The following is a 25,130-nucleotide window of genomic DNA, read 5'->3' as shown; positions in this document are numbered from 1 at the left end:
CTTCCGGAACCACATCTTCTTTTGTCCTCTCTGGTTCCTTGAGAAGGACCTTTGAGGAGTCAAGAAGCAGATTCCGACGGCAGACAGCATCTTCCCATCTTTCTCGCTCTGGAGTAGCGTATTGCAGACGGCCTTGCCGAACAGCATAGAACCGTCAAAGGGAGCATTCGTGAAGGACGCCTTGAAGGGTTCCGCAAAGTCAGGGCCAGACGTGATGCCGCAAGGTGAACCCTGCTCCTCTGGCTCTAACCGCCCCCTCCGTGGCATGGGAGAGAAGCCGCATAGAAGTGTTCGATATTGATTTTAGAGTGGCCATGTGAGCCGAGAAAGTTAGTTTGTCCTCGGCCGCCATGGACTCCGGGGGAGACCCAGCGTACTCTTATCAGATCTCGCTGAAGCCTAATGACGTGTGCCAAGTAATTCAGCGCCCTTATGGAACAGGTGGCTGAAGCAAACATCCGCTTTCCAATGCGGTTCATTGGACGAGACTCCTTGTATGGAGGATGGACTGAGGAACTTTCTTGCGCCAGTTCCTTCTTGGTGGCAGCCGCCACCACCATGGCATCTTTAAACCTTTATTCCACGCCGGCTTGTCTGCGGGGGGACTAAGGATTTTATCCGGTCTCCTAGGGATTGGCTCCACAGTGTCCAGCTCCTTCCATATCCTGGTAGTAATCAGGTCTACTAGGGGGTCGGCCGGAGGGGACACCTAAGAGGTAGTAATCAGGTCTACCAGGGGGTCGGCCATTGGGGACACCTAAGAGGTAGACAGGCCTGCGTCAAACGCCTCCAGAAACACTGACTCATCCGAGGAAGGTTTCTGGGCTGAACACCCCCTTCTAATGCGCAGCATCTCCATAATGTCCCCAAAGGAGATGTCCTCGGGGGTGACCTGGGGGAACCTTCCCCTTTCTCTAAGTCAGTGTCCTCCGTGAGGGACTCGGGGGAGTCCAAGTGCTTCCTTTTACACTTTCGTTTGTGAGGGACCTCCTCGGCGGGACTGTCCGAGGAGGGCTCACCAACGAGGTCATGTTCCTCTACAGGAACTAGGTGGGGTGCAGACGCAGGATGTCCCTGGGGCCGGACGATGGAAGACAGGCCCATCTGCGAGGGAATGAAGGGTGGATCCGTAGCACGAACCGGGGACCTTGAACCCTTCGACAGCACCCTCTTCACGTGAGGACCGGCGTCAGAGCCAACGCGATCGGACCCAAAAGGGAAGTGTGCTCTGACCGCAATGGAGCCGAAGACACACTTACCCCTGCAGATCCGAAGCTCGTCTCTTGTCTCCGAGAGCTCGGATCCGAAAGATGACCCGATAAACTCGAGGGTAAGGCCGGCATCGAAGTAGCGACTACTATTGGCGCCGACTCCCCAGCTCCAAGGCTACTCGGATCCGACGGCTCCGAAACCCGATAGTGGATCGGAGATGGAGCGATGGGTGCAAAGAAGGGGGCCGGGGGGAGGCAAGAGCACTCCCATCTGCATCGGTGCCTGCAGGAATAGACGCATCATCCGGTCCATATCCACATCGGAAAGACTCCTGGTAGACCTAGAAGTCCTTGCCGAGGCAGGCCGGGAAGGCCGCACAGACGACCTCGAAGGTGACCGGGACTCCTCCTCCTACTCCGGAGAGAAGCGTGGAGAACGGAGCCGAGAGGGGGAGGACCTGGAAACCCTCACTGGGGAACAGATCAGTTTAGCCGGCAGGGCCGAAGGGGCTGAGTCGGCCCGCCGCTTGTGACTTTTATGTCTATCTCTGCTCTCTTTCTCCCTCTCTCTATGCCTCTTCTCTTTCTTAAAGAGTCCCCTCTCCCTGGAAAACAGTGGGAGGTTGAGTCCCAGCCAGGGGAGGGGGAGCTGATGGCTGGACAGTCGCAGCTGCAACTGGCGCCACTGAGGGAGAGGAGGAAGAAGAATCTGTGGGCAAGAGTCCCGCCAGGATTAACTTGTTCCGCCTGTCTCTCAGCGCCTGGGGGTTAAAGGCAGCGCATATCTGGCAGCCCGAAGTTAAATGGGCTACCCCCAGGCAAAGAACGCACTGAGTGTGGCCATCCACTGGGGACAGCTTATGACCACACTCAGCGCATTTCGAAAAAATGGCCTTAGGGCCCTCGGCCATAACACTCACGAACACACCCTAACACACAGATAAGGGGAAGGGGAACACACTAAAATTCAACTAAAAATGAACCAAAACTGATTTCAATTAACTAAGGGAAACACACAAACACAAAAAACGCTACAAATTTGAAGGAGATTTTTAGAAAATTTCCCAACTTACTCTCACCTAACAGCCAAGAGCTCGTCACTCGTGCTTCAATAAGCCGCGGCAAATGAGATATGAGGACTGGAGGGAGGTAGCAGATGATTATGGGTAAGGGGGAGGAGCTGAGAGCTCGGATCTTTAGCTTGGAAAGCGCCGGGTCGGATCCAGGTCGGATCCGACACCCACAGGTTGCTGATCAAATGAAGTTAACTACTTCAGATCCTGCTTTTTAGAAACTGGAAGCCTGGTCTCTACTAGTTTTACTGAAACTTCTCCCATCCTTCCAATATTAATCTATTAAACTTTACTCAGCTTATAAACATCCCAACCAGACCTAACAAGAATAACACCACAGGATCCATCCTAGATTGAATTCTCGTCTCTCACCCAAATAAAATATCAGAAGCAGGCACTCTTCCAGTCACAATAAGTGACCACCTCCCCCCACCTTTACCTGCCGCTCCCCCTTAGCCTACCAAAATTAACAACAGTACAAACAGGTAAGAAACTCAACTGCCTTCAGCCTTCTAACCTATACTGAAATCCTGAAAAAGATCAACTGGCACAAACTAAAAAGTCTACCACAAGACAGTGCAGTCGACTATTTCAATACTAGATTCTTGGACACACTTTACCCCTTCGCATGAAAATGATCAAAACTAACTGTGCTTTACATCTGACCAAGCTTACTAAATATCTAATGCACCTTAAGAGATAAAACATGGAAATGGTATCAAACAAAAACCAGGCCACCCTGACACTTCTAAAACAGTTTCATAATAGTTTCATAATCAGGTTTAAAAAAAAATACTAGTGCATAAAGACAAAAACGATTACTATACAAAAAAGCAGTCTAACCCATAAACAAAACCTCAAAACATTCTGGAATTCCATCACATCTCTCCTGAATCATGGAACAAAAAACAACCCATGTCCACATCCAGACAAACCATCTCAGGAAATAGCCTTTCTCTAACTCATTCTTTACAGACTCCACAGCCAACATTACTGCTACCATTCCTCAAGCAGGCATAGCATAAATAACACTGCTCCACCAAAAACCTTTTCCACAAACACCTATTCCAGCCTTGAACTCAACACCGCTTCTATCCCTAACTTCACCATTAACCCCATTCCTACAGCTACTATTAAAAGACTACTCTTTAAGCTCAAACCCTGCTCTAATGCACCGGACTACATACCCCCCCATATTTCTAAAGACAAACAAACAAAAACACTAACCACTGAAGACTGCAGTGTTAAAACAATGACTGAAGATTAAACACAAGCACTGCAATATCTTCATGAAGAGAAAGTAAAATGCTTGTTCATCAAATAAAATCAAAATAAAACCAACACAATTTAATAAAGAACAAATAAAATAATTCAAACAACAGGATGTAAATCCTCACAAACAGAATAAGCACTTTTGGCTATGCCTTCATCAGATCCTGTTCACTCAAACACCTCTCTTTCTTTATATTATTGCTAATCCAATTAAGTCAAGTCATCTCCTGAGCTTCCCGATTTTCAATATAGGTTTTAAAAGCACCACTCCATTAAGACCAGGGCTCCTGTCTGCCTGTAAATCAGCTATCCAGCGCGTTTCCAAGACTTCAGTTTTATTTACTAGATCTCTGCCTCTTATATTATCTAGCACTCTTTCCAAGGCTAGGAAGGAGAATTTATGTCCAGGATACTTTTGAATATGCTGTGACAAAGCATTAGTCTGTACATTAAGTCTAATATCACTAAGATGGCGCATAATCCTCTCCTTAAAAGGCTTATTGGTTTTCCCAACATAAAAACCTGGGCAGCTATCACAAGTAGCTGCCTATACTATGTTCTTAGTACTACAATCCACTTATTCATAGGTTCATAGGTTCATACTAGGCTATCTGCCCTAGGGCATTTATAAGCCTAGCCAGAGTGTGTGTGGCTTTCACCACCCCTTAGGATGAGAATACTACGCCCTTTTAGGGTTTAGTTTACTGTGCCTCTGTCTAGTAGTGACACAGAGATGACCCCCGGGGTAAACCTACGATCTCCCATCCACTCGTCAAGATTTCTCTTGAATAGAATCAGTGAGGGGCTCTGCCTAACATGGACTGGGATTCTATTCCAGAGTGTAGGGAGCCTCTGGGTTATGAATCTGTCCCTCCAGCACGTCCTATTTATTTCTGTGTTGAGGTTTAAGTCTCTTGCTCTCGTGGCTCTGATGGATTTGGATTTTCTGAGGTGGAGCATGTCCATTAATTCCGGATTGGACATGGCCTTGTACGTCAGGCACAGGTCACCTCTGAGTAGGCGGTATGCGACTGAATAGAGCTGGAGTTTTTTTCAGTCGGGCTGCATATGACATATGTTTAAGACCCTTTATCCTCTTGGTGAGGAACTTTTGGAGTCTTTCCAACTGCTGCAGGTGTCGGGTGAGATACATCCCAAATGGGGCATTGTACTCAATCATTGGCCTGATAAGAGAAGAGTACAGGGGCACAATGACCTCTCTTGATCTAGATGTGAAACCCTTCATGATAAGGTGGGCAATATAGAAGGTCTTCCTAACCACTTTGGCAATGAGAGTGTCAAATGAGAGGTTACTGTCAACCTGGGTCCCTAGGTCCCTGATTACCTCTTCCGTACTTAATGGATTACCACCTATGTGGTAATTTGTGGGTACCTTGTTTTTCCCAAAGGGTATGACTATACATTTTTTGGCGTTTAGCTTAAGGCCATGGCTCTGGCACCAATTATCCGTTTCTATGAGGCCTCTCTGAAGGATGTTTGTGTCCGCTGGAGTATCAATTATGGCGCCCAGTTTGCAGTCATCTGCGAACTTTGTCAGCCACAATCCTCCTATGTTTGCCTGTACCTCGGAAAAATAAATGCCGAACAAGAGGGGTCCCAGGACTGAGCCCTGTGGGACACCGCTTGTGACTGGCTTAGAGTCTGACATAGCTCCAGCAACTCTGACCCTGTGGGTTCTGTCCTTGAGCCAGTTTGCAACCCATCTTGTGACATATGGGTTTACATTTAAGCTGGTGAGTTTGTCTGATGCCAGAGTGGGGTATTGTGTCAAAGGCTTTTGCAAGGTCAAGGTAGGCTGTGTGAACTGCCTTGCCCTCATCAATGGCCTTAGTGACTGTTTCAAAAAAGTCGACCAAGTTCAAAAGGCAGGATCTGCCCTTGACAAAGCCAAATTGGGTGGGATCCAATGTCTGTAGGTCCCCAATGTCTTTGTTTATGAGTTCCATAATGATCCTCTCCATAGCTTTGCAGACCAGGCTAGTCAAGCTTATGGGGCGGTAATTTCCAGGGTCCGTAGAAGCACCGCCTTTGTGAAGTGGGACCATTGTTGCCGTACGCCACTCTTTGGGTACGTATCCTGTAGTAAGGCTAAGATTAAACAGCAGCCTTATGTGTGGTTTTAGTTCCTCTTGAGTTCATGTAGCACACAGCCCGGGACACCGTCCGGTCCCATTGATGCTGTGTTTTTAGCTTTAGAGAGGGCGGCTCTCACCTGGGCATCTGAGATGTTAGGGAGGCTACACTCTGCTGGGATAGTTATTTCTCCTTTGGGGGAGGGAGGAGAAATTTGCACTGAACCTGTCTGCCAGAATGTTGGCAATGTCAGTGGGTTCAGTGTATTTTGTGTCATTTTGGACTAACTCTGAGCATATCTGGGAGTTTCCACCCAGGTTTCTAACATAGCTAAAGAAGGCCTTGTGATTGTCTTTTGTGTCTTTTGCGATTTTTCTCTCAAAGTTGGCCTTGGATGATTTTATGAGTGATCGTAGTTTTTTGCTAGTACTGATCAGAGATGCCTTCCCTTTTTGGGATTTTGCTCTGTCATGTAGTAGCTTCCTCCTCCTGTTGTAAAGTTTGTTTATGGCTGGGGTCCACCAGACCGGGCGCCTGCCTTTGGGGGAATGGGTCTTGGTTTTATTTAGGATTGCATGATCCATGCATTCTTGAAGGTGCCCGTAGAAGGCATTTGCAAAGGATTCAGCAGTGTGGGTTGTGGTTTCCACTGGCCCAGGGGCCTTGAAGGATACCACTTCAGTCTTAAGAAGTGTAAAGTTGGCTTTTGAGAAGTTCTTCACTGTGGTCTTTTGTGCAGGGGGTGGGGGCGGGATGTGGACTTGTGTCTTTAATTTGTATGTGCGACCAGTTACAGGATGTTTGAAACAATTGCTTGTATCTATATAAATACATGCTTTGCAACTTCTACATGGAAAAGTGCCCATCTTAAGGCTATGTGGAACAGTATCTTGTTTGTGACATAATCTCTCTAGATTCAAGTTGTTCTTAAAAGTGAATCTGGGGACATCGCCAACAATATGTCTTAGGCTATTATCTGAAGTTAAAATCTTCCAATTCATCCTAACAATTTCAGAAATGGACGATATGTCACTACTGTGTGTTAATAAACATTTCATGCCACTCAGTTCTCTGTTTTGTTTTTCCATGTCATCCTTTCTTCTGACTGAGAAATAAGGGTCTCTCTCCATCATTTCTCTGCGACTTCGTCTTCATGGTTTCCCGTCAAATTTCAAAAATCTTCATAGCCTCGGGTCAATAAATTATTCTGTAATCATTCTAATTCATATTGGTGCACTTCATCATCAGTGCAAAGCCTATTTGTGGACACACGTTTGGGATGTATACTTGTTCTACCCAAAGTATGATTTCTCCAACATTCTTTTCTATAGAGACGTGTATTAAATTGACTGTCTTCATCAGACAGTCACATCCAAAAAGTCTATTTCTTCCTTGGAACTCCTGACATCAAACTCCAAGAACAATGTACTCCCAAAGTACTCTACAAAACTGGATAGTTCATTCTTATTACCTCTCCATAAAACATGCCTCCTTCTCACCCAGTGATAGAGACCTTTATGCATGTCTGTGCCTACATTCTCCCTCTTCACAAAGGTGGCGAAAACAAAGACATCTCCAACTTTAGTCCTATCGCTATCCTGTCATCTATCTCTAAGATCCTGGAAAAGTGCATTCACATTCAGCTGATGCCCTATGTACTTCATAAACACCTCCGGTCTTCTACGCAACATGGTTTCAGAACCTAGTCACAGGACTAAAGCTGCCATCATATATCTTTCTTGGACACTGTTAACAGAGCTTGTGATACCAGGAAAATACTATCTACCATATTCTTAGATCCATCAAAGGCATTTGATATGGTTTCCCACCTTTTGCTACTATCACAACTGACTTAATTTGGACTTTTTCCCACCACGCTCAACCAGTTCTCAAAGCTATCTAACAGACAGGCAACAGGCCGAATTCTCTCTCTTCTTATCGTAACACATCTATGGGAGTTCCTTAAGGCTCATTACTTGGTCCCCTCCTATTCAATATATTCATCAATAATTTCCACACATCCGTAACCAATGGAGCCATTGTTCAATATGAGACGAAATCAACCACTGTCTGCTCAACTGACACTACTCTAAACTGCAACTCAAAATTCAATCCGCCTTCTCCTCTACTGAATCTTGGATGTTTAATAACCAACTAGCCCTTAACCCAAATAAATCCAAGATCATGCTTTTCACCCCTAAAAATTAACCCTGTTAGATAAAGCCAGGTTCACTATCTATTCCCAAAATAAAGCACAGATAGAATTTGTCAGCCATACAAAACTTCCAGGGATATCCATAGATGAACAGCTACAATTTGATACTCACCTGCAAAAAAAAATCCAAAAAAATCATCAGAAACGTGGAATGTTGTATAGGCACAACCAGTTCCCTAGCCCCTCCACCAAACAAACCCTTGCCTCCACTTACCTACTACCTTCTCTAATGTATGGCACCCTTCTACTTACCAACCTTCACACCACCCTAAAAAAAACAAGCTCAAGACACATTATAATAAAATTGCAAATTTCTGCTACCAATTCCAAACACTCCTCCCATCACTGTACTGCTCTTCACACCCTAAAATGGCTGGAACTACCAACTACCTGCAACTTACCACTGCTCACAAAATTATCTTTAACTATTCTGATTGCCACCCCTTAGTTCTATTTTCTCCTACTATTTCCCAAATAGATCCCTTAGATCTGAGAATCAGATACTTCCTCAGGTTGACAAATTAAACCTGCCTCCCGGCCAACTTCTCTTTTCCTACTCTTTAGCTAAAAATTGGAATGCCTTACCATTAGCTATTAGAACAACCCAAAATCTAGCTCACTACAAAATTTCTCTACACACACACACCTAGCTTCTATCTGGAACTGTACTTATGCTCAGCCTCCTTGAATTCCTAGTTTTTAAAGATAGTGTTTCCTACTTTCTATGCATTTTTTTACCAAAACTTACTTCATGCAATAACTATTCTATAAAAAAGGTTTATAAGATTGTAAACTAATTTGCTTGATGTTACTAATATATATACTTTTCTGTTTGCTATGTTTACCAAAAATGTTGTCAGGCCTCTGAATTGCTAACTGTGTTTACAACTTTGTAAGCCAATTTGCTTGTTTGATTAATTATATATTACCAATGTATATAATTTTTCCTTTTTTCTTGTACTGAGGAGCTTTTCTCCCCGGGCCTCCACTGAAAACAGGCTCTTGGACTTTCCCAGTCAACAAACTGCAACCAAATAAATAAATAAATAGCACAGGACAATGCAAACAAAAAGCAGTGACTCTAACAAACTCAGTATTAATACAATAAAATATTACAATATTATCTCATACAGCTCTACAAACTACTACAGAAAATAAAAAATGAACTAATTCTCACAGACAGCTATTTCCAAAGAGCTAAAATTTAAGTGGGGAAATGATGCACATGCAAGTACAAGTGAGAACCAAATGGGCTTAGTTGAGGGGGAAGTGAGAATTACAGCACCATGCTCCAAAATCACCTCATAAGCTCTTGGCAGCAGCCAAAGTAAAGACTGTCATGCTAAAGCAAAACCCAGGCATGTTAAAGGGAAGCCCACCAGTTAAGCCTGCAGAAGGGAAGTTCAGTAAATGCAGGTAAAGAGACCTGCTGAAGAAGAAGAAACAGAAAGTAGCAAAGAAGTGGTCTGGTTAGTTTCATGGGATCCAGAAGCTTAGTGAAACTTTAGCTTCCAATCAGCTTTAGCATTCCAGTTGCATAAGGTAGGAATATTTTCACTCTTCAGATACCTGGTGTACCTACCGATTTACCTTGCAGTAATATTACCATGAACACTTTTTTGAAGGATTTTCTTGAAAGTGATTATACAATAAAATCAGAAGACAGCAACAAGGTATAAAGATGGCGCTGCTTTCTGGTCTTTTACAAGGGGCTTACTTTTTCAGTTTTAGGCTGGAGTTTGGGTTCCTGATGCAGGGTAGGTTGCTCTGAAGTGGGCTCAGGCGATGGAGTACGGGCTGGGGACAGGGATGGGAGAGGTTCTGATTCAGATGTTGGTGTTTCTGGTTGAGGTGTAGGTGCTTTATCTTCTTGGAAAGATTCCTTAAATTATAATAAAAACAAATCATTATTTTCTTAAAACATAAGGTACTTAATACATTAAGCTTAGTCACTTGAAGTAATTTACAATATGAACAAAAAAGATAGCAAATAATAAAGAAATACATTGTTCAGCATGTTGTATATGAACTATTGTCCTTCTCTCCACAGTTTACACTTATTCTTTGACTTTGTCATGTCTTAAACCTTTTGTAGCCTCTAACACTGAATACTATTCACTCAACCAGATTCCTGTTCTATCACCTCTTAAATGCCCTTGATAAAAGGCATCAGTTCAGTATTTGGAAATGCAGGAATTCTGGACTACTGTCTATCCCCCCATCCACTTTTTCATTCACTGTCACAGCCTCTCTGCATCCTCCCCATTCCTAAATACTAGAGATTCTTCAAAGGGACTGGCATAAAGGTTAATGTGTTTACTTCACAAAGAGAACAGTGTTTGAACCTCACTAACGGAAATTGGATATGCTTAAAATGGTCCACAAGGGAAGATGGCCTAATACTTATAAACCTATTCCTAACCAACCATCTGAGTTTTTGAATAGGATGATTACAAAACTCCAACCTGTGTGGCCATCCGAACAATGTTGTTACTTCTAACCTTACTTTATATGGGAAACTCCATCTTGTTCTCATAACCATTTTCAGATTATTTGCCTTAAAATAGCACATGATATACATCGGAACATGGGTAAATAATGGGACATAATAAACAACTTGAGAAAAATGCACACCAACACTGAAAAAAATATTAGTTTTAGGTCTGCTATACTTCATATATGAAGAATCATTTTACAAATTAACTTTATTTATTGGCTCTGGGCTAGCATCCTCTTTTTCAGGGGATACCTGGCAAAATTCCCCAGGGGACTGCTTCTGAAAGAGAGAGAACAAAATAGTACAAAATGTAGATCCAGAGTTGAGAAAGTCCAATAACTGCAAAGAATACAGTTACAAAGAAAGGCAGAATGGATACTTGGATACTAATTAAGTTAATGGAGGTTCAGTAGCATCCTGGAGAAATGTGTAACAGTTGCACAGAAGAGTGAAATGTCAGTAATTTTATATAACGAAGTGGGCTCCAGAAGAGTGCAGTTGGTGTGGAGAGATGGGTGGAAGTGAGCATTCATAGAGGTGGCAATTATGTTTAAGTGCCTGGAGAGGGACCAATATCAGTTATTTCATAAATGCATGTTTTGTCAAGTGGAAGCATTCCAAAATAAGAACCTTTGCAAAAAAAAAAAAAAAAAAGGTTGGTTACAAATCAGTCTGTGATATTGGACAATATTAATCATCATCAACCCAGTTTCCCATTTCTACATGGGATAGGAGTGTCACATTAACATAAGTCAATGTGACCAAATCACCTAGAGCCAATGTTTAAGCTGCTACAAACACAATTTTGACCCCTTTAGGATTTTCTGTAAGCAATGTAGGAGCAGTTATTCATTTTGGGTATGTAACCCTTCCGCAAAATCATTTTTATGTTATTTTCAATAGCTGGAAAAAACTTGAGTTTTTCTTTAACTCTTTCTTGCCTCCACTGTCTGTTGATCATCATCTTCTTCCCCAATCAACTGCTCCTTTTGCTCCTCATCACTGGAGCAAGGCTTGACCTAGAAGGACCATTATTTAGACCGCCATTATGGAGGTTTGAGAGTTTTTTTGCTAAGCCCTACTCCCAGCACACATCGGGTGGTTCAATGTCTTTGTTTTGTAAAGTCCTACTCCCAGTGCACATCTGCAGAAGTGCTGGGGAGGGTATGCACAATGGGCTGACAGTGGTGCATTCCCAAGTAGATCCATCTCTTCCCCAAATCACCTGCTGGTGGCTTCACCAGTCTCTCTAGCAGGGAAAGTGCATCAACTAGTGTGCCCCTAGAGTGCAATGTAATCCTCCCCACTCACCAGAGATGCAAGCAGGCCAAGTCCCCCTCATGCCTTCCCTTCCTAGCTTCTCCAGTACTGAGGCTGCTATTCAAAACCAGGTCATTTCATTTACAGAGAGCCACTCCTTTATGTCATAGAGCCAAGTAAAAAATTCTTGATTTTATTTGACAGAAAAGCATTTTGCTATCTTTGAAAAGACAACATATCTCAGAAATTTGTGTGATTAAAAAAATAAAGTGACAGTACAATTTGAACCACACATATTCTACAGCAGAATATACAGCAGTACTTTTTTTAAAATGATGTAATTATTATGAGTTAAGAAAATGTTGGAAGAAAGAAATATGTGGAATGGGGCCTGAAGGGGTGAGGGTGTCATTAAGTGTAAAAGAAGGAATGACGCTACACCTGTTAAGTGTTGTAATAATTAATGGAAAAGGAGGAAATGCAAGATATTGGGGGCAACCTAAAATTTGTTTTTATTGTGGAGCTGACACAGTTGGTGCAGGACTATCCAAGGCAAAGGTGTTCATAATATGAGGAGCAGGCACACACTAATAAAAACTGCATAATTAAATGAAGAAATGCAGTTGTTGTGTCTTTCGGCTTATCCCGGTTAGGGGTCTCCACAGCAGAACTCCAGTCCACTAATGTTTGGTAGTGGATATTTACGTGTCAAGTTACCAGCCCTGACGCACAACCTTCAACGAAGGCACGCCCACTCACGCATGCCTCCACACAGAAGAGCTCTAACTGAGAATAGAACGCGACAACGTCTTGCTGTGAGGCGACAACGCTACTGCGGATAAGGAGGATATTGCTGGTTTTAACTGTCCCCAGTTGCAGGAAGACAGAAATAATGAAATTGAAGAAGATGGAGGGGATAAAAAAACTAAGCATTACAGACAGAGAAAATGAGTGGAGATGATAAAAAATGCAGAAAGCATAGAGTTATTACAATAAAATGTGCATAATGAAGGTAGCACAGATGCAAAGCCGGAGAAAAATGGTGTGTGATGTCAGCGCAGAAAATCAATTTGAAATATTACAAGGGGAGGAAGGTAAGAATTTTACTGAAATCAGGCTGAGGAGTGGTGATTCATCACCATGACATAGCAGAAATTTCCTGACGCCCCAACAGCAGAATAAGTTGGGGGGTTTTTTACATTTATTTCATTGAATTGTACTTCCTAACATTTATAGTTGTGTTACACAGCTAATCTACTATGCTTCACTGCATTCTTGTACTGTTTTATACTGTTTTAACTGTATTTTCATTGCTAAGTAGTGTTTCATTACTGTAACTGCATTTTTACTGATTTACTTAACTGTAAACTGCTTTTTTTCATACCAAGAGTTGTATATTCTGTTTGTAAGTACTCTAGCTGTACTTTTCTGTGCATTTTTTGGGAGCTTTCTGTGTCCTAGTCAAGTAGCATAGTCTGGATAGGGTCTATATTAGATCATCGAAACGGCAGAATTTCAAATGATCTAATATCAAACCCAATATCGCGAACGCTGAAAACAGCGAAGCTGCACAAAACCAAATTCTTTCCTAGGGAAAGAATTCGGTTGGCCGTTGTTGTGGCTTCGCTGTTTTTAGTGATGCGGTGGAAAGTTACATGTTGGGTTAAGGTAAGTGTGTGATTGTGTGGACGTTCGGGTTAAGGCGCGGGTTGGGTGAGTTAGGGTTAGGGCGCGGGTCAGGTAAGTGTGCGATTGCGACAGAATTTGGGGTTAGGGGCAGGTTACTTGAGTTAGGGTTAAGGCGCGGGTGAGGTGAGTGTGCGATAGTGAGAATTTGGGGCTAGGGGCAGGTTAGGTGAGTTAGGGTTAGGGCGTAGGTGAGGTGAGTGTGCGATAGTGACGGACCTTAGGGTTAGGGTCTGGGTTAAGGTAAGTGGGGATAGACAGTAGTGTACGTACAAGTGTAGTGCTGGGTTAGATGCAACTTTTTCCCTGGGAAAAAATTTGCTGTTTTGAGGTTTCGATATTGTTAGGGTTCGGATTTTGCAGTTTGACGTTACTGCATGCGATAATGAGCCGTTTCGATGATCTGATATAGACCCATCTGGATAGCGGTTTGCTGCATCCAGGCCTGGTTGTTTTGCCTGCCGAATTTCCTGGCAGCCATCTTGTGCTGGTAGGGGCCTGCCTTTTCTGTTAGTGAGAGTAACAGGGCTGTCTGACCTTCTCTAGCACAAGTGACTGGTTGAGAGTGCAGGGGCTAGCAGGACTGGGTAGTAATCTGAGCTTCTAGATTTTTCCATCTTTTCTGGCATTTAAACCCTGTGTTTGTGTTGGGCCGCACGTGTTTGCATGTCATACACCACCACTGCACTGACTTAACCCACTGCATGGTATTCCAGCTTCAGATTTTCCCTTACTAGCACTCACTTGATCTTGAGGTAGTGAAGCTTCTTTACAGCCTCTGTACAAACAAAAGCTACTACTACCCATCTCAGATCTTTCCACCTTTGCCCCCTTAGCTCATCCCCCTCACAGATTCTGGCAAATATGGATGGTTTCCTACAGTTTCTCCTGCCAATCTGGTTGATATGGGGATCCTGAGACAGTGTAGCAACTGTATCATGTACAGTGGATATAAAAAGTGCACACACCCCTGTTAAAATGCCATTTTTTATATAAAAAATGAGACCACAATGAATTATTTCAAAACTTTGCCCACCGTTAATGTGACCTATATCCTGTACAATTCAATTGAAAAACAAACAAATCTGTTATGGGAAAAAAATTAAAAAACGTACAATAAGCTAGTTGTATAAGTGCGCACACCCTTACACTAATACTTTGTTGAAGCACCTGTTGATTTAATTACAGCATTCAGTCTTCTTGGGTACACACCTGTCATCAATTAAAGAGACTCTGATTAACCCCCAAAAAAGTTCAGCTGTCCCTCATCAGACTGGATAAGGAGAAAGTCACAGTAAGTTGTTTGCCAGGTGCCAGAATCCCCCACATCACCCATGCACTCAAGTCCCTCAGCAAGTACTGCTATGACTCATTCATAGTATGTATTGGCGTGAATGACTTCAGATGTACCTCTCTGGACTATATGAAGAGAGACATAATCGAGCTCACCATATGTATTCTAGGCAGGTATGTCACTAGCCTTAAACAGCATTCTAGCGTCAACCAGAATGATACCTCAATACAAACAAAAAAATTATTGATTTTAACAATTGCCTTAGTTTCTGATGTCATTCTACGGGGATCCAGTACCTGTCAGCCTGGGAAGACATGACTGACAGACCACGATGCTTTGCCAAAGATGGACTGCATCTGTCTCCCTTTGGCTTCAGGATCTTGCTTCCCCCATAGTGTGTACCTTTTTTAGGCAATGTCTTTGAGATCAAAACTACCAACAAGAAAATCCTATCTAAACGCAATTTAAAGGTCATGCTGCTAAACGCTAGGAGTCTCAACATGAAACTGCACTCACTGCAAGCATTCTTAACCCTGGAAGATGGTGACATTTGTGCAGTTACAGAAACCTGGTTCAAATCTGCAGAGATCACTCCAGCCTTACCTGGTTACTCATCCTATCATGCCTACAGACCCCAAACTAACAGCAGCAAAGCCAAAGGAGGTGGTGTTTCAATATATATATTAAAGATGTACACACCTCCAGACTGGTTAAACAGTATGACCCACAGGAGATGCTCCAGGTGCAGTTAATGGTTAAGAAGATCCCCTATTCAAATCATAGTTAGCTACAGGCCCCCAACACTGACTGAGGATGCCCACACCGCCTATCTGGACCTCCTTGAATCTATTAAGATTCAATCCTATACCCCGATCACAGGCGATTTTAACTACCCAACCAGTGACTGGAAGAACTACTCGAGCCAGAACACAAATGCTCAAAGATTCCTTGACTTCGCCAATGCCTATGCCTTGGACCAGCTGGCTGACACCCCCACAAGAGGTGACAGTTTGGATCTGGTACTAATCAACATAAAAAAACACTGCTGCATCACCGAAGTATCATCATCCCTGGTAAGATCGGACCACAAAGCGGTCACCTTCAAAGTCACCATCTTCCCTGCCCCCCCCCCCCCAGCTAGGGTTAAATAAAAAAAAACCTTCGCCAAAGCTGATTACAACCTCCTGAGGGAAGGTCTAAACAGCTTCACAGTCCCCTCCTGAGGTGCAAGCCAAAACCAAAGGTCTATGGCTGACAAAGTTTGCAAATGACTGCAAGATGGGTGCTGTCATCAACTCCCCTAGTGATGCAGACATACTACAAGAGGGTCTCACCCAGACAAATGACTGGTGACAGAAACACAGCATCAAACTAAATGCCAAAAAATCCATCCTCATCCCTTTTGGGGAGAGTGATGTCTCCACAAATTATCACATTAATAACAATGTCCTAAGTATATAAGCAGTTGTGAGGGACCTGGGCACCTAAGTTGACAGCAATCTAACTTTTGGCCAGCATGCTGTCTCCATTGTACGGGGAGTTTTCTACATGGCTCACCTCATTAGTAAGGGTATTTCTTCCAGGAACAAGGAAGTCATAACTTCCCTGTATTCCACCCTTATTAGGCCCATCATCAAGTATAAAAAGAAGTTATATTCTTACCATAACATCCCATCTGTGTTGTTGATCTTCATTCATTCCTGATGGATGGGTCTTGGTTCCATCTTCAGAACTGACTCGGCAGATATAACAAGTTCACGCCAGCCAGAAACTCTCAAGCTAAGGTTACCCATAGTATCCCTCTCATCTCCTCAGATCAAGTTTGCCCGTAAGGATAAGAAAGCGGAGGCTTTGTCTGAGCAAATGCCCTATCATGTAACCAGGACCAAATCCGAAGCGCCAAGAGTCTTTTGGAGGGGGTAGGAGGGTGGGATACCATGAATGAATGAAGATCAATAACACAGATGGAACATTATGGTAAGAACATAACTTCTTTATCTGATGTTGTTAGTCTTCATTCATTCATGATGGATGGGACAGACTCCCTACCTACTTTGTGTCCCAGGAAGCCCTATGGAAGGATATTCCTAAGCTCCACTGAGCCAAAGGATGCTCTCCCCCTGGAGACCAAGTCCAATTTGTAATGAGTGATAAAGGTATGAAGGGTAGCCCAAGTGGCTGCTGTGCAAATGTCATCCACAGAACCTCTGGAATGAAAAGCCACCAAAGTAGCAACTGATCTGGTTGAATGCACCTTGATTTTAGTTGTTAAACAGATTTCATAGGTTCATAGGTTCATACTAGGCTATCTGCCCGAGGGCATTTATAAGCCTAGCCCACGCCACCCCTTTAGTATGGGGAACTATACCCATTATTTTGCTGTGCCTCTGTCGAGCAGTGACACTGAGGTAATTCCTGGGGTATATCTGCGATCTCCCATCCATTGGTCAAGATTTCTCTTGAACAAGGCCAGCGAGGTGCTCTGCCTCACATGTACCGGGATTTTGTTCCACAGCATAGGGAGTCTTTGGGTGATGAATCTATCCCTCCAGCACGTCCTATTAATAGCCGTGTCGAGGTTTAAGTCTCCGCCTTGTGGCTCTGATGGATCTAGATTTTTGAGGTGAAGCATATTCATCAAATCTGGGTTTGACATGGCCTTGTATGTTAGGCAAAGGTCACCTCTGAGCACTGAATAGAGCTGGAGTTCTTTCAGTCGGGCAGCATAGGACAGATTTTGAGACCCTTTATCCTTTTGGTGAGGAACTTTTGTGTCCTCTCCAGCTGCTGCAAGTGTCGGGTCAGATACATTCCGAATGGGGCATTGTACTCAATCATTGGTCTGATGAGTGATGAGTAAAGGGAGACTATGACCTCCTTGATCTAGATGAGAATCCCTTCATGATAAGGTGGGCAATGTAGAAGGACTTCCTAACTACTTTAGCTACATGGGTGTCGAATGACAGACTACTATCAACCTGGGTCCCCAGGTCCCTGATAACTTTTTCTGTGCTCAGTGGATTGCCACCTATTTGGTAGCTAGGGTAACCTTGTTTTTCCCGAAGGGTATGACTATGCATTTTTGGCATTTAACTTTAGGCGTGGCTCTGGCACCAGTTATCCGCTTCTGTGAGACCCTTCTGAAGGATATCTGTGTCAGATGTGTTTTCTACTATGGCGCAGTTTGCAGTCATCTGCAAACTTTGTCAGCCATAACCCTCCTGTGTTTGCTTGTACTTGGAAAAGTAGATGCCAAACAAGAGTGGGCCCAGGACTGATGTGGGACACCACTTGTGACAGGCTTTGAGTCTGACATGGCGCCAGCAACTCTGACCCTGTGGGTTCTGTCACTCAGCCAGTTTGCAACCCATCTTGTGATGTATGGGTTAACATTTAAGCTGCTGTGTTTTTCAGTGATACCCGAGTGACGTATTGTATCAAGGGCCTTAGCCAGATCGAGGTAGACTGTATGTGCTGCCTTTCCTCATCAATGGCTTTGGTGACTGTTTCAAAAAGTCAACCAAGTTTAAAAGGCATGATCTGCCTTTGACAAAGCCAAACTGGGTTGGATCCAAAGTCTGCAAATTCCCTATGTCTTTATTTATGAGGTCCATTATGATCCTCTCCATGGCTTTGCAGATAAGGCTTGTCAAGCTAATGGGCGGTAATTTCCAGGGTCTGTGGAGGCACCGCCTTTGTGAAGTGGGACCACAGTTGCAGTTCCAGAGGTAAGACTTTGATTAAACAGCTGTCGTAGCTGTGGGTTTAATTCCTCATTGAGTTCGAGCACACAGCCGGGGACACCATCGGGTCCCATGGATGCTGTGTTTTTGCTTTGGAGAGAGCAGTTCTCACTTGGGCTGGAGATGTTTGGGGGCTGCACTCATTTGGTATAGATATCTCTCCTTTTGGGGAGGGGAGAAGTTTGCACTGAACCTGTCAGCCAGTATGTTGGCAATGTCTGTAGGATCAGTAATCTTCACATCATTTTGAACTAGTTCTGAGCATATCTGGGAGTTTCCTCCTAGGTTTCTAACATAGCTAAAGAAGGCCTTATGATTGTCTTTTGAGTCTTTAGCTATTTTTCTCTCAAATTTGCTTTGGATGATTTTATGAGAGCTCTTAGTTTTTACTTATAGTGATCAAGGGTGTCTTACCTTTTAAGGATTTTGCTCTATCTTGTAGTAGCTTCCTCCTTTTGTTGTAGAGTTTGTTTATGGCTGGGGTCCACCAGACTGGGCCTTGCCTTTGGTACAAAGAGTCTTTGTTTTGCTTGGGATTGCCTTATCCATGCAGTCCTGCAGGTGCTGGTAGAAGGCATTCAGCGGCTTGAGTATTGTTTTCCGCTGGCTCGGGGCCTGAAAGGAGACCACACTAGTCTTTAGAAGTGTGAAGTCGGCTTTGAGAAGTTCTTTACTGTGGTCTTTTTATTTCAGGTGGGGGTGGGATGAGGACCTCCAGCGAGATTAGTTTGTGATCTGATCTCACCAGTGAGGGTATACTTCGGTGTTGAACATTGTGCTCCCATGTTCGTGATGATGAGATCAAGTATGTTATCTCCTCTTGTGGGATGGTGACTAGTTGTTCCATGGCATTTGAGTTTATGAATTCCAGGAACTTTTGGGCTAGGGTGTTTGGGCTTGAGTAGTGTTCCCAGTCTATATTAGGGTAATTGAAGTCACCTAGTATGATGGTGTTTGGTGATACATTTATCCTCTAGTGTTTTCAGGAAGGCCATGTGAGTTTCCTGAGTTTGTGAGGGTGGCCTGTAACATGCTACAATTTGCAGAGCAGTCTTGCCTATGGTTAATTGCACCTGGATGGTCTCCGATGCATCGTCCAGTCTTGAGGTGTGGGTGTCCTTGATGAATATGGATACCTCCTTTCTTGGTATTGTCCGGATTTTGGGGCGGATGATATGAGGTAAAACCTGATAGCGGGTGCTCTCAGGAGCCTTGAACCAGGTTTCTGTCACAGCACAGACATCGATGTTCTCCATACTGAGAAGGGCCTCCATTTTGAGATTTAGACTTCTGGCATTGAGCAGCATTACCCTTAGTTTTTTCCTTTTTGTGTTCTAGGGTGGTAGGTTTAGAATTTGAGCCTTGCCTAAAAAGGCACTATGGGGTGGCAAGAGCCTTTGCCAATATCCTGAATCCCAGGGTGACAGGTGCAAGCCGAGCGTGGCTTGTCCAGCATGTCATCCCAGGCAGACAGATACTGGATCCCCTTTGAATGACACCAGTGTTTAAGCCAATTGTTAAAGCTGATCATCTTATCTCTGTATTGTGGCATCATTCTTGGTGAAGGTAGGATACTGCTCAAGGTCAGGGTCATACCTGCCTGGGCTACATAATCAGAAAGCTCCTCAATGTCTCTTTTCATGTAGTCCCAGGTCGCTTACACCAGCGTGGACAATGACTGAGTCATATTTGTACCTGCTGTTGAGAGACCTGAGTGCATGTGGCGGATTCTAGCGCCTGACAGGCAGCTTACTGTGACCTTCTCCTTACTCAGTCTGGTGAGCGGGACGTCAGTGTGTCTGACTATGGAGTCACCAATGACTAGTGTGTCTGGCATTGTGTTTGGCCTTAAGGGCTGTGACTGTTTGACACTCTGACTGTGAGGTCTATGGGTGTTGTGTTCTGAGGTGGTGGTTGTTTGGGTGTCTGCTTTGGTGGCCTCTGCTGTTTTGGTAGATTTTTGATCAGAGCCTCCGAGTATGTTTATGTGTATGATTTGAGGTTGTAATGGTACTATGTGAGACTGGGTCTATAGTGTGTGTGGTAACCTTCTCCTCCTGACTGGTCTTGCCAGTCCTATGTTGAGAGAGCTCAGCCTCCAGTTTGGCCGTATAGTTGCATGTATTTGTGTTTTGTGGGAGGAGGAGAGGGTTGTCTGTGTACATGAGGCAATTGAAACATTGCCTCAATATTCCCAGGTTCACCTGGGATTGATAAAAGAGATGAAGTCTCTCAGCCATTTCGCCAAACTGACTTTGGAAACTTGATTTTCCCAACTTGGGTCCTGAAAAAGACAGTTACAATTGGTCAGATTTTCGGAAAGATTTAGTCCCAAGTATAAATGTAACCATCTATGTACATCCAATAAATGCAAAAAAAGTTATATCTTACTATAACGTTCCATCTGTGTTGTTCATCTTCTTTCATTCATCACTGATGGGTTCGGTTCTGAGCCCTTGGAACCGAGTTGGCCAATTACCAAGCTTGCACCAGCCAAAAAACTCTCAAGCTAAGTCTCTACCCAGAATGCCCTTCTCCCTGTTACCTCAGACTGAGTTTGCTAAGGAAAGGTGGCCTAATGGTTAAGGTGTTTGCCTTACAAACACAAGGTGCAGGGTTTGAGTCTCACAAGGGATTATTTTCTAGGCTTACAATGGCTCACAAGGGCAGTTAGCCTAGTACTAATCTATGAACCTATGAAAGAAGTAAAGCCAAAGCCAATCTAAGCAAGTACCCTAGTGCACCACTTAGACCCAAAGCATCTCCCCAGGAGCCTTTGGAGAGGGAAGGAGGGTGGGAAGTGATGAATGAAAGAAGATGAACAACACAGATGGAACATTATGGTAAGGCACAACTTCTTTATCTGATGTTGTTAATCTTCTTTCCATTCGTCACTGATGGGACAGAATCCCAAGCTACCTTGAGGTCCTTGAGCTTATGAAAGAACGTTCCTGAGTACCACTGAGCCGAAGGCAGCTCTCTCCCTGGAGACCAGGCCCCATTTCTAATTATTGGAAAGGTATGAGGCTTAGCCCAAGTAGCTGCTGCGCAGATGTCATCCATGGATGCCCTGGAATGGAAAGCTACAGAAGTTGCCACAGATCTTAGTAGAGTGGGCTTTAGTTTTTGGGATGGATTCATTACGGAGGGAACAGGTGACACTTATGCAGTCTCTTAGACATTTTGATAATGTAACCTTGGAAAGAGCCTCTCCCATTTTGGATCCGGAAAAAGAGATGAAAAGCTGTTCAGATTTATGGATAGGTTTGGTCCTGTCTTGGTAAAACCTTAATTGTCTACATACATCTAAGGTGTATAGGCAATACTCTCCTCTATTGGCAAAATTCTGGAAGAAGTAAGGTTCTATGGTACTACTGGCTGTCTGAGAGCAGGCCTAAGATGAGAAGTCCCATTGAGGAAAGTCTTGCAAAGGTGTAATGAAATCAGAGGGATGCCATCTATACGATTGTGGAAGTTGGAAATTGCCACTAGATGTACACGTACTGTAGAGGCAGAGGCTCCGTTATCAAAAAACTTAGCCAAATATTAAAGCACTGCAGTAACTGGAGTTGAATACGGGTCTAGCATGTTATCCTTGGACCAAATGGGAAACCTTTTCGATTTATTCTGATGTAGTCTTCTGGTGGATGGTTTGTGAGAAGCCAGAATAATGTCTTGAACAGGTGAGGAGAAAGTAGCCTGTCTGGCGACTAGCGAAAGTGGAGAAACCATGCTGTCAGCTTGAGAGTGGATAGGTTAGGGTGACAACCTTTGGGGGTGAGTGATCAGATCTGGTAGAGGGTCCAGAATCCACAGTGGGAATACTAGGTGAGGCCGAAGAAAGGGGAACCAAACTTGCCAAGGCCAGAATGTTGCTTGGAGGATTACCTTGCATCTCAACTGAAGAGCTTTCTTTAGAACTTGTGGGACCAGAGGAATGAGAGGATGGCCGTAGAGAAGTCCCATGGGCCAATCGTGGATCAGAGCATCCCTCTTCGACTCCCCTTCCAGGTGAAGTAGGGCAAAGTAGCTGCTGCACTTGGTGTTTGATGGGGAAGTGAAAAGATCGCAGCAAGGCTGGGTCCCAATGGCTGAAGATTACAGACGAGGGAACACTCGGGGCATGAGGATGCATCTGCTCAGTTTGTCCGCAATCATGTTGGAGCTCCCCGGGACATGCGTTGCTATCAGAAAGCAGTTGGAAACTGTCAAATTCTCATGGCTTCTCGACAAAGGGGGTAGGACTTGGTTCCTCCTTCCTTGTTGATGTACCAGATCAAAGACATATTGTCCGATTGGATTGCAATTGTCCCAGAGGGAAGAGCCGTACGGAATGCCTGCAATGCTAAGAGCACAGCTCTCAGTTCTAGGACACTAATATGCAGTCGGGGCTCTGAGGTGGACCATGTGCCTTGGACAGCCTTTCCCTGAAAATGCCCCCTGCCCCCCGATCAGGGAAGCATCCATGGTCACAATGGCTGTGGGCTGGGAGGGTTGAAAAGGTTGGGTCCAAATATCTTTGTCTGGCCTCATCCACCAAAGCAGGTCCTGTTTGCAAGAGTTGGTTAATTGAATCTTGTAATCCAGGGGATGACGGTTTGGGAACCACGTACACAAAAAGAGCCATTGCAGAATTCGCATATGAAGCTTTGCTGGAGGTACTATTGGAATTGATGCAGCCAGAGATTGAAGAACTTGTCTTGCAGGGACTAATGTTTGAGAAAGAATCACTCAGATTTGAAGCCACAATCGTTGGAGCCTGCGAATAGGGAGTGATGCCAGACAAGACCAGGTATTGAACACTGCTGCAATGAACTCTACTTGTTGAGTAGAGATAAGGTTTGATTTCTCCCAATGCATCATTATTCCCAACAATTTTCCTACAGAGAGAGTATGTTGTAGGGCAGTTACCAGAAGATGCTTGGTGGGGTCGGTAAGGAGACAGTCATCCAGATCAGCACCCCGCATCCTTTTAGTCTCAAGTGAGCTGATACCACTGCCATGCATTTCGTGAACACTCTGGGGGCTGCAGAGAGACCAAACGGCAGTGCACGGAATTGGTAATGACTGGCTCCTAGCTGGAAGAGAAGCAAACTCCTGGAGTGTTTGTCCATCTTGATGTGGTAATACGTGTCCCGGAGATCTATAGAGCACATCCAATCGCCTTCTCTTAAAAAGGGAAGGATGGACTGAACTGTGACCATCCGGAATTTGGTTTGGGTGACAGACTTGTTTAAGCTGCTGAGATCCAGAATTGGGTCTCCAGTCCCCTGTCTTTTTTGGCACCAAAAAGAATCTTGAGTAAAATCTGGATCCGTGTTGGTCTGGTGGGACTGGCTGGATGACTCTTTCTTGAGACAGCTTTATAACCTCTGAAGCTGCTACTTCCCTTTGACTGGGAGGCATGTTGGGAGGTTTCCTCGAAAATTTTGGATGACAAGAAAGGGGGATGGTGTAACCTCTGGTGATAATCTTCTGCACCCAATGATCAGTGGTGACAGAGTGCCAGGCAGCTTGCTGCAGAGAGAAATGACCCCCGACTGGTTCCACAGGTAAGCAATCGGGCTGCCCCCAGCAATGCTAATAAGGCTGTCCAGAGAAAGAGTCCCTGGAGCCTTGGTTGCAAGGACCCCTTCTGCCTCTATAAAGGTGTCTTCCAAAATTATTACCCCCTTTGCCTCTGGGAGTATCATCACCATGTGCGGCATGGAAAGGACCCTGAGATTTCTTATGCCACATTTTCCCTGAATGCCTGAACCCACTGCTCTAGCCTCCCCTTCGGTCGAGTGTGAGAGCTACCTCATAGATGAGTTGGATATTGATTCCAGGGTTGCTAGCTGCGAGGCCACTTTGTCCCTGATCTTGTCAGACAACTGTCCTGCAAGTGTCCCAGAGAGTTTGGAGATCAAGTCCCTCTGGAGCCTCGTAAAATGTGCCAAATAATTCAGGGACCATATAGCAAAGGTCCCTGGTGCAAAAACACGCTTCCCAAGTCTGTCCACTGCCTGAGACTCCCTGTTGGGCAGGTGAACAGTGGAATTGTCCTCAGCCAAGTCCTTCTTCGTGGACACCGCCACCACTATAGCATCAACTGGTAATCCTTTGGACCAGTGCGGATTCAAAGCAGGAGGGGACAGAATTTTGTCTGGTCTCTGGGGAATCGCCTCAATGGAATCAGGGTTCTTTCACAAGTGCTGCACGATGAGCTGGATGAGTTCGTCAGCAAGCAGGGTCACCCAGGAGGTAGATGGCCGGGCATGAAAGGCCTGCAGGAACACAGACTCCTCAAATGAAGGGTTGGAGGGCTTCCAGTCACCTCTTTATTTAAACATTTCCAGGATGTCTCCGAAGGAGACATCATCAAGAGGTGACCGTGGGGACCCTTCACCATCATCATAATCCATGTCTTCCATTAAGGACTCCTCAGGCGAGTCCATGTTCTTCCTCTTGCATGTCTTCTTTCGAGGTGGCTCCTCAGTGGGGGTCTCTAAGGAGGACTCAGAAGAGTGGGTACCCTGAACAGGGGTGTCCTGTGGCTTCTCTGGCTGGTGTCCCGGGGGAGTGGTCTGTGATAGCTGCAGGTCAGGGGGGTGATAAGTGGGATTCCGACATCATAAGAGTGCTACCAGAAGCAAGAGCCCTCTCCATCACATGGAAGGCAGGCCCGCCCGAAGAGTGATGGGAGCCCTGAACCGAGATCACACCCCACTCAGACAAACCCGCCCCCACGGATGGAGCCTCAAGCAACATCGGCGTGAACGCAGCCATCAGCGCCAAGGAAGGAG

General features: G+C 44.7%; 1 protein-coding gene across 4 annotated transcripts in view; it reads right to left on the bottom strand.

Annotated features, from left to right (window-relative positions):
• The window catches only part of COPB2 (COPI coat complex subunit beta 2), a 1,357,654-nt gene that overhangs the window by 474,361 nt on the left and 858,163 nt on the right, over nucleotides 1–25,130 (bottom strand). For 2 of the 4 annotated variants that reach the window (XM_044070023.1, XM_044070024.1), the window contains one exon: nucleotides 9,583–9,747. The exons of the other annotated variants lie outside the window; for them this stretch is intronic. In XM_044070023.1, coding sequence (XP_043925958.1) covers nucleotides 9,583–9,747 — 165 coding nt within the window. The remainder of the gene's footprint in view (nucleotides 1–9,582; nucleotides 9,748–25,130) is intronic. 4 annotated transcript variants of the gene reach the window in all.

Source organism: Protopterus annectens, chromosome 4.part1 (assembly GCF_019279795.1).
Source record: "Protopterus annectens isolate FY-2018-M chromosome 4.part1, PAN1.0, whole genome shotgun sequence".
In the NCBI taxonomy this organism is placed as follows: Eukaryota; Metazoa; Chordata; order Ceratodontiformes; family Protopteridae; genus Protopterus; species Protopterus annectens.
This window is presented reverse-complemented; position numbering and strand designations above follow the sequence as displayed.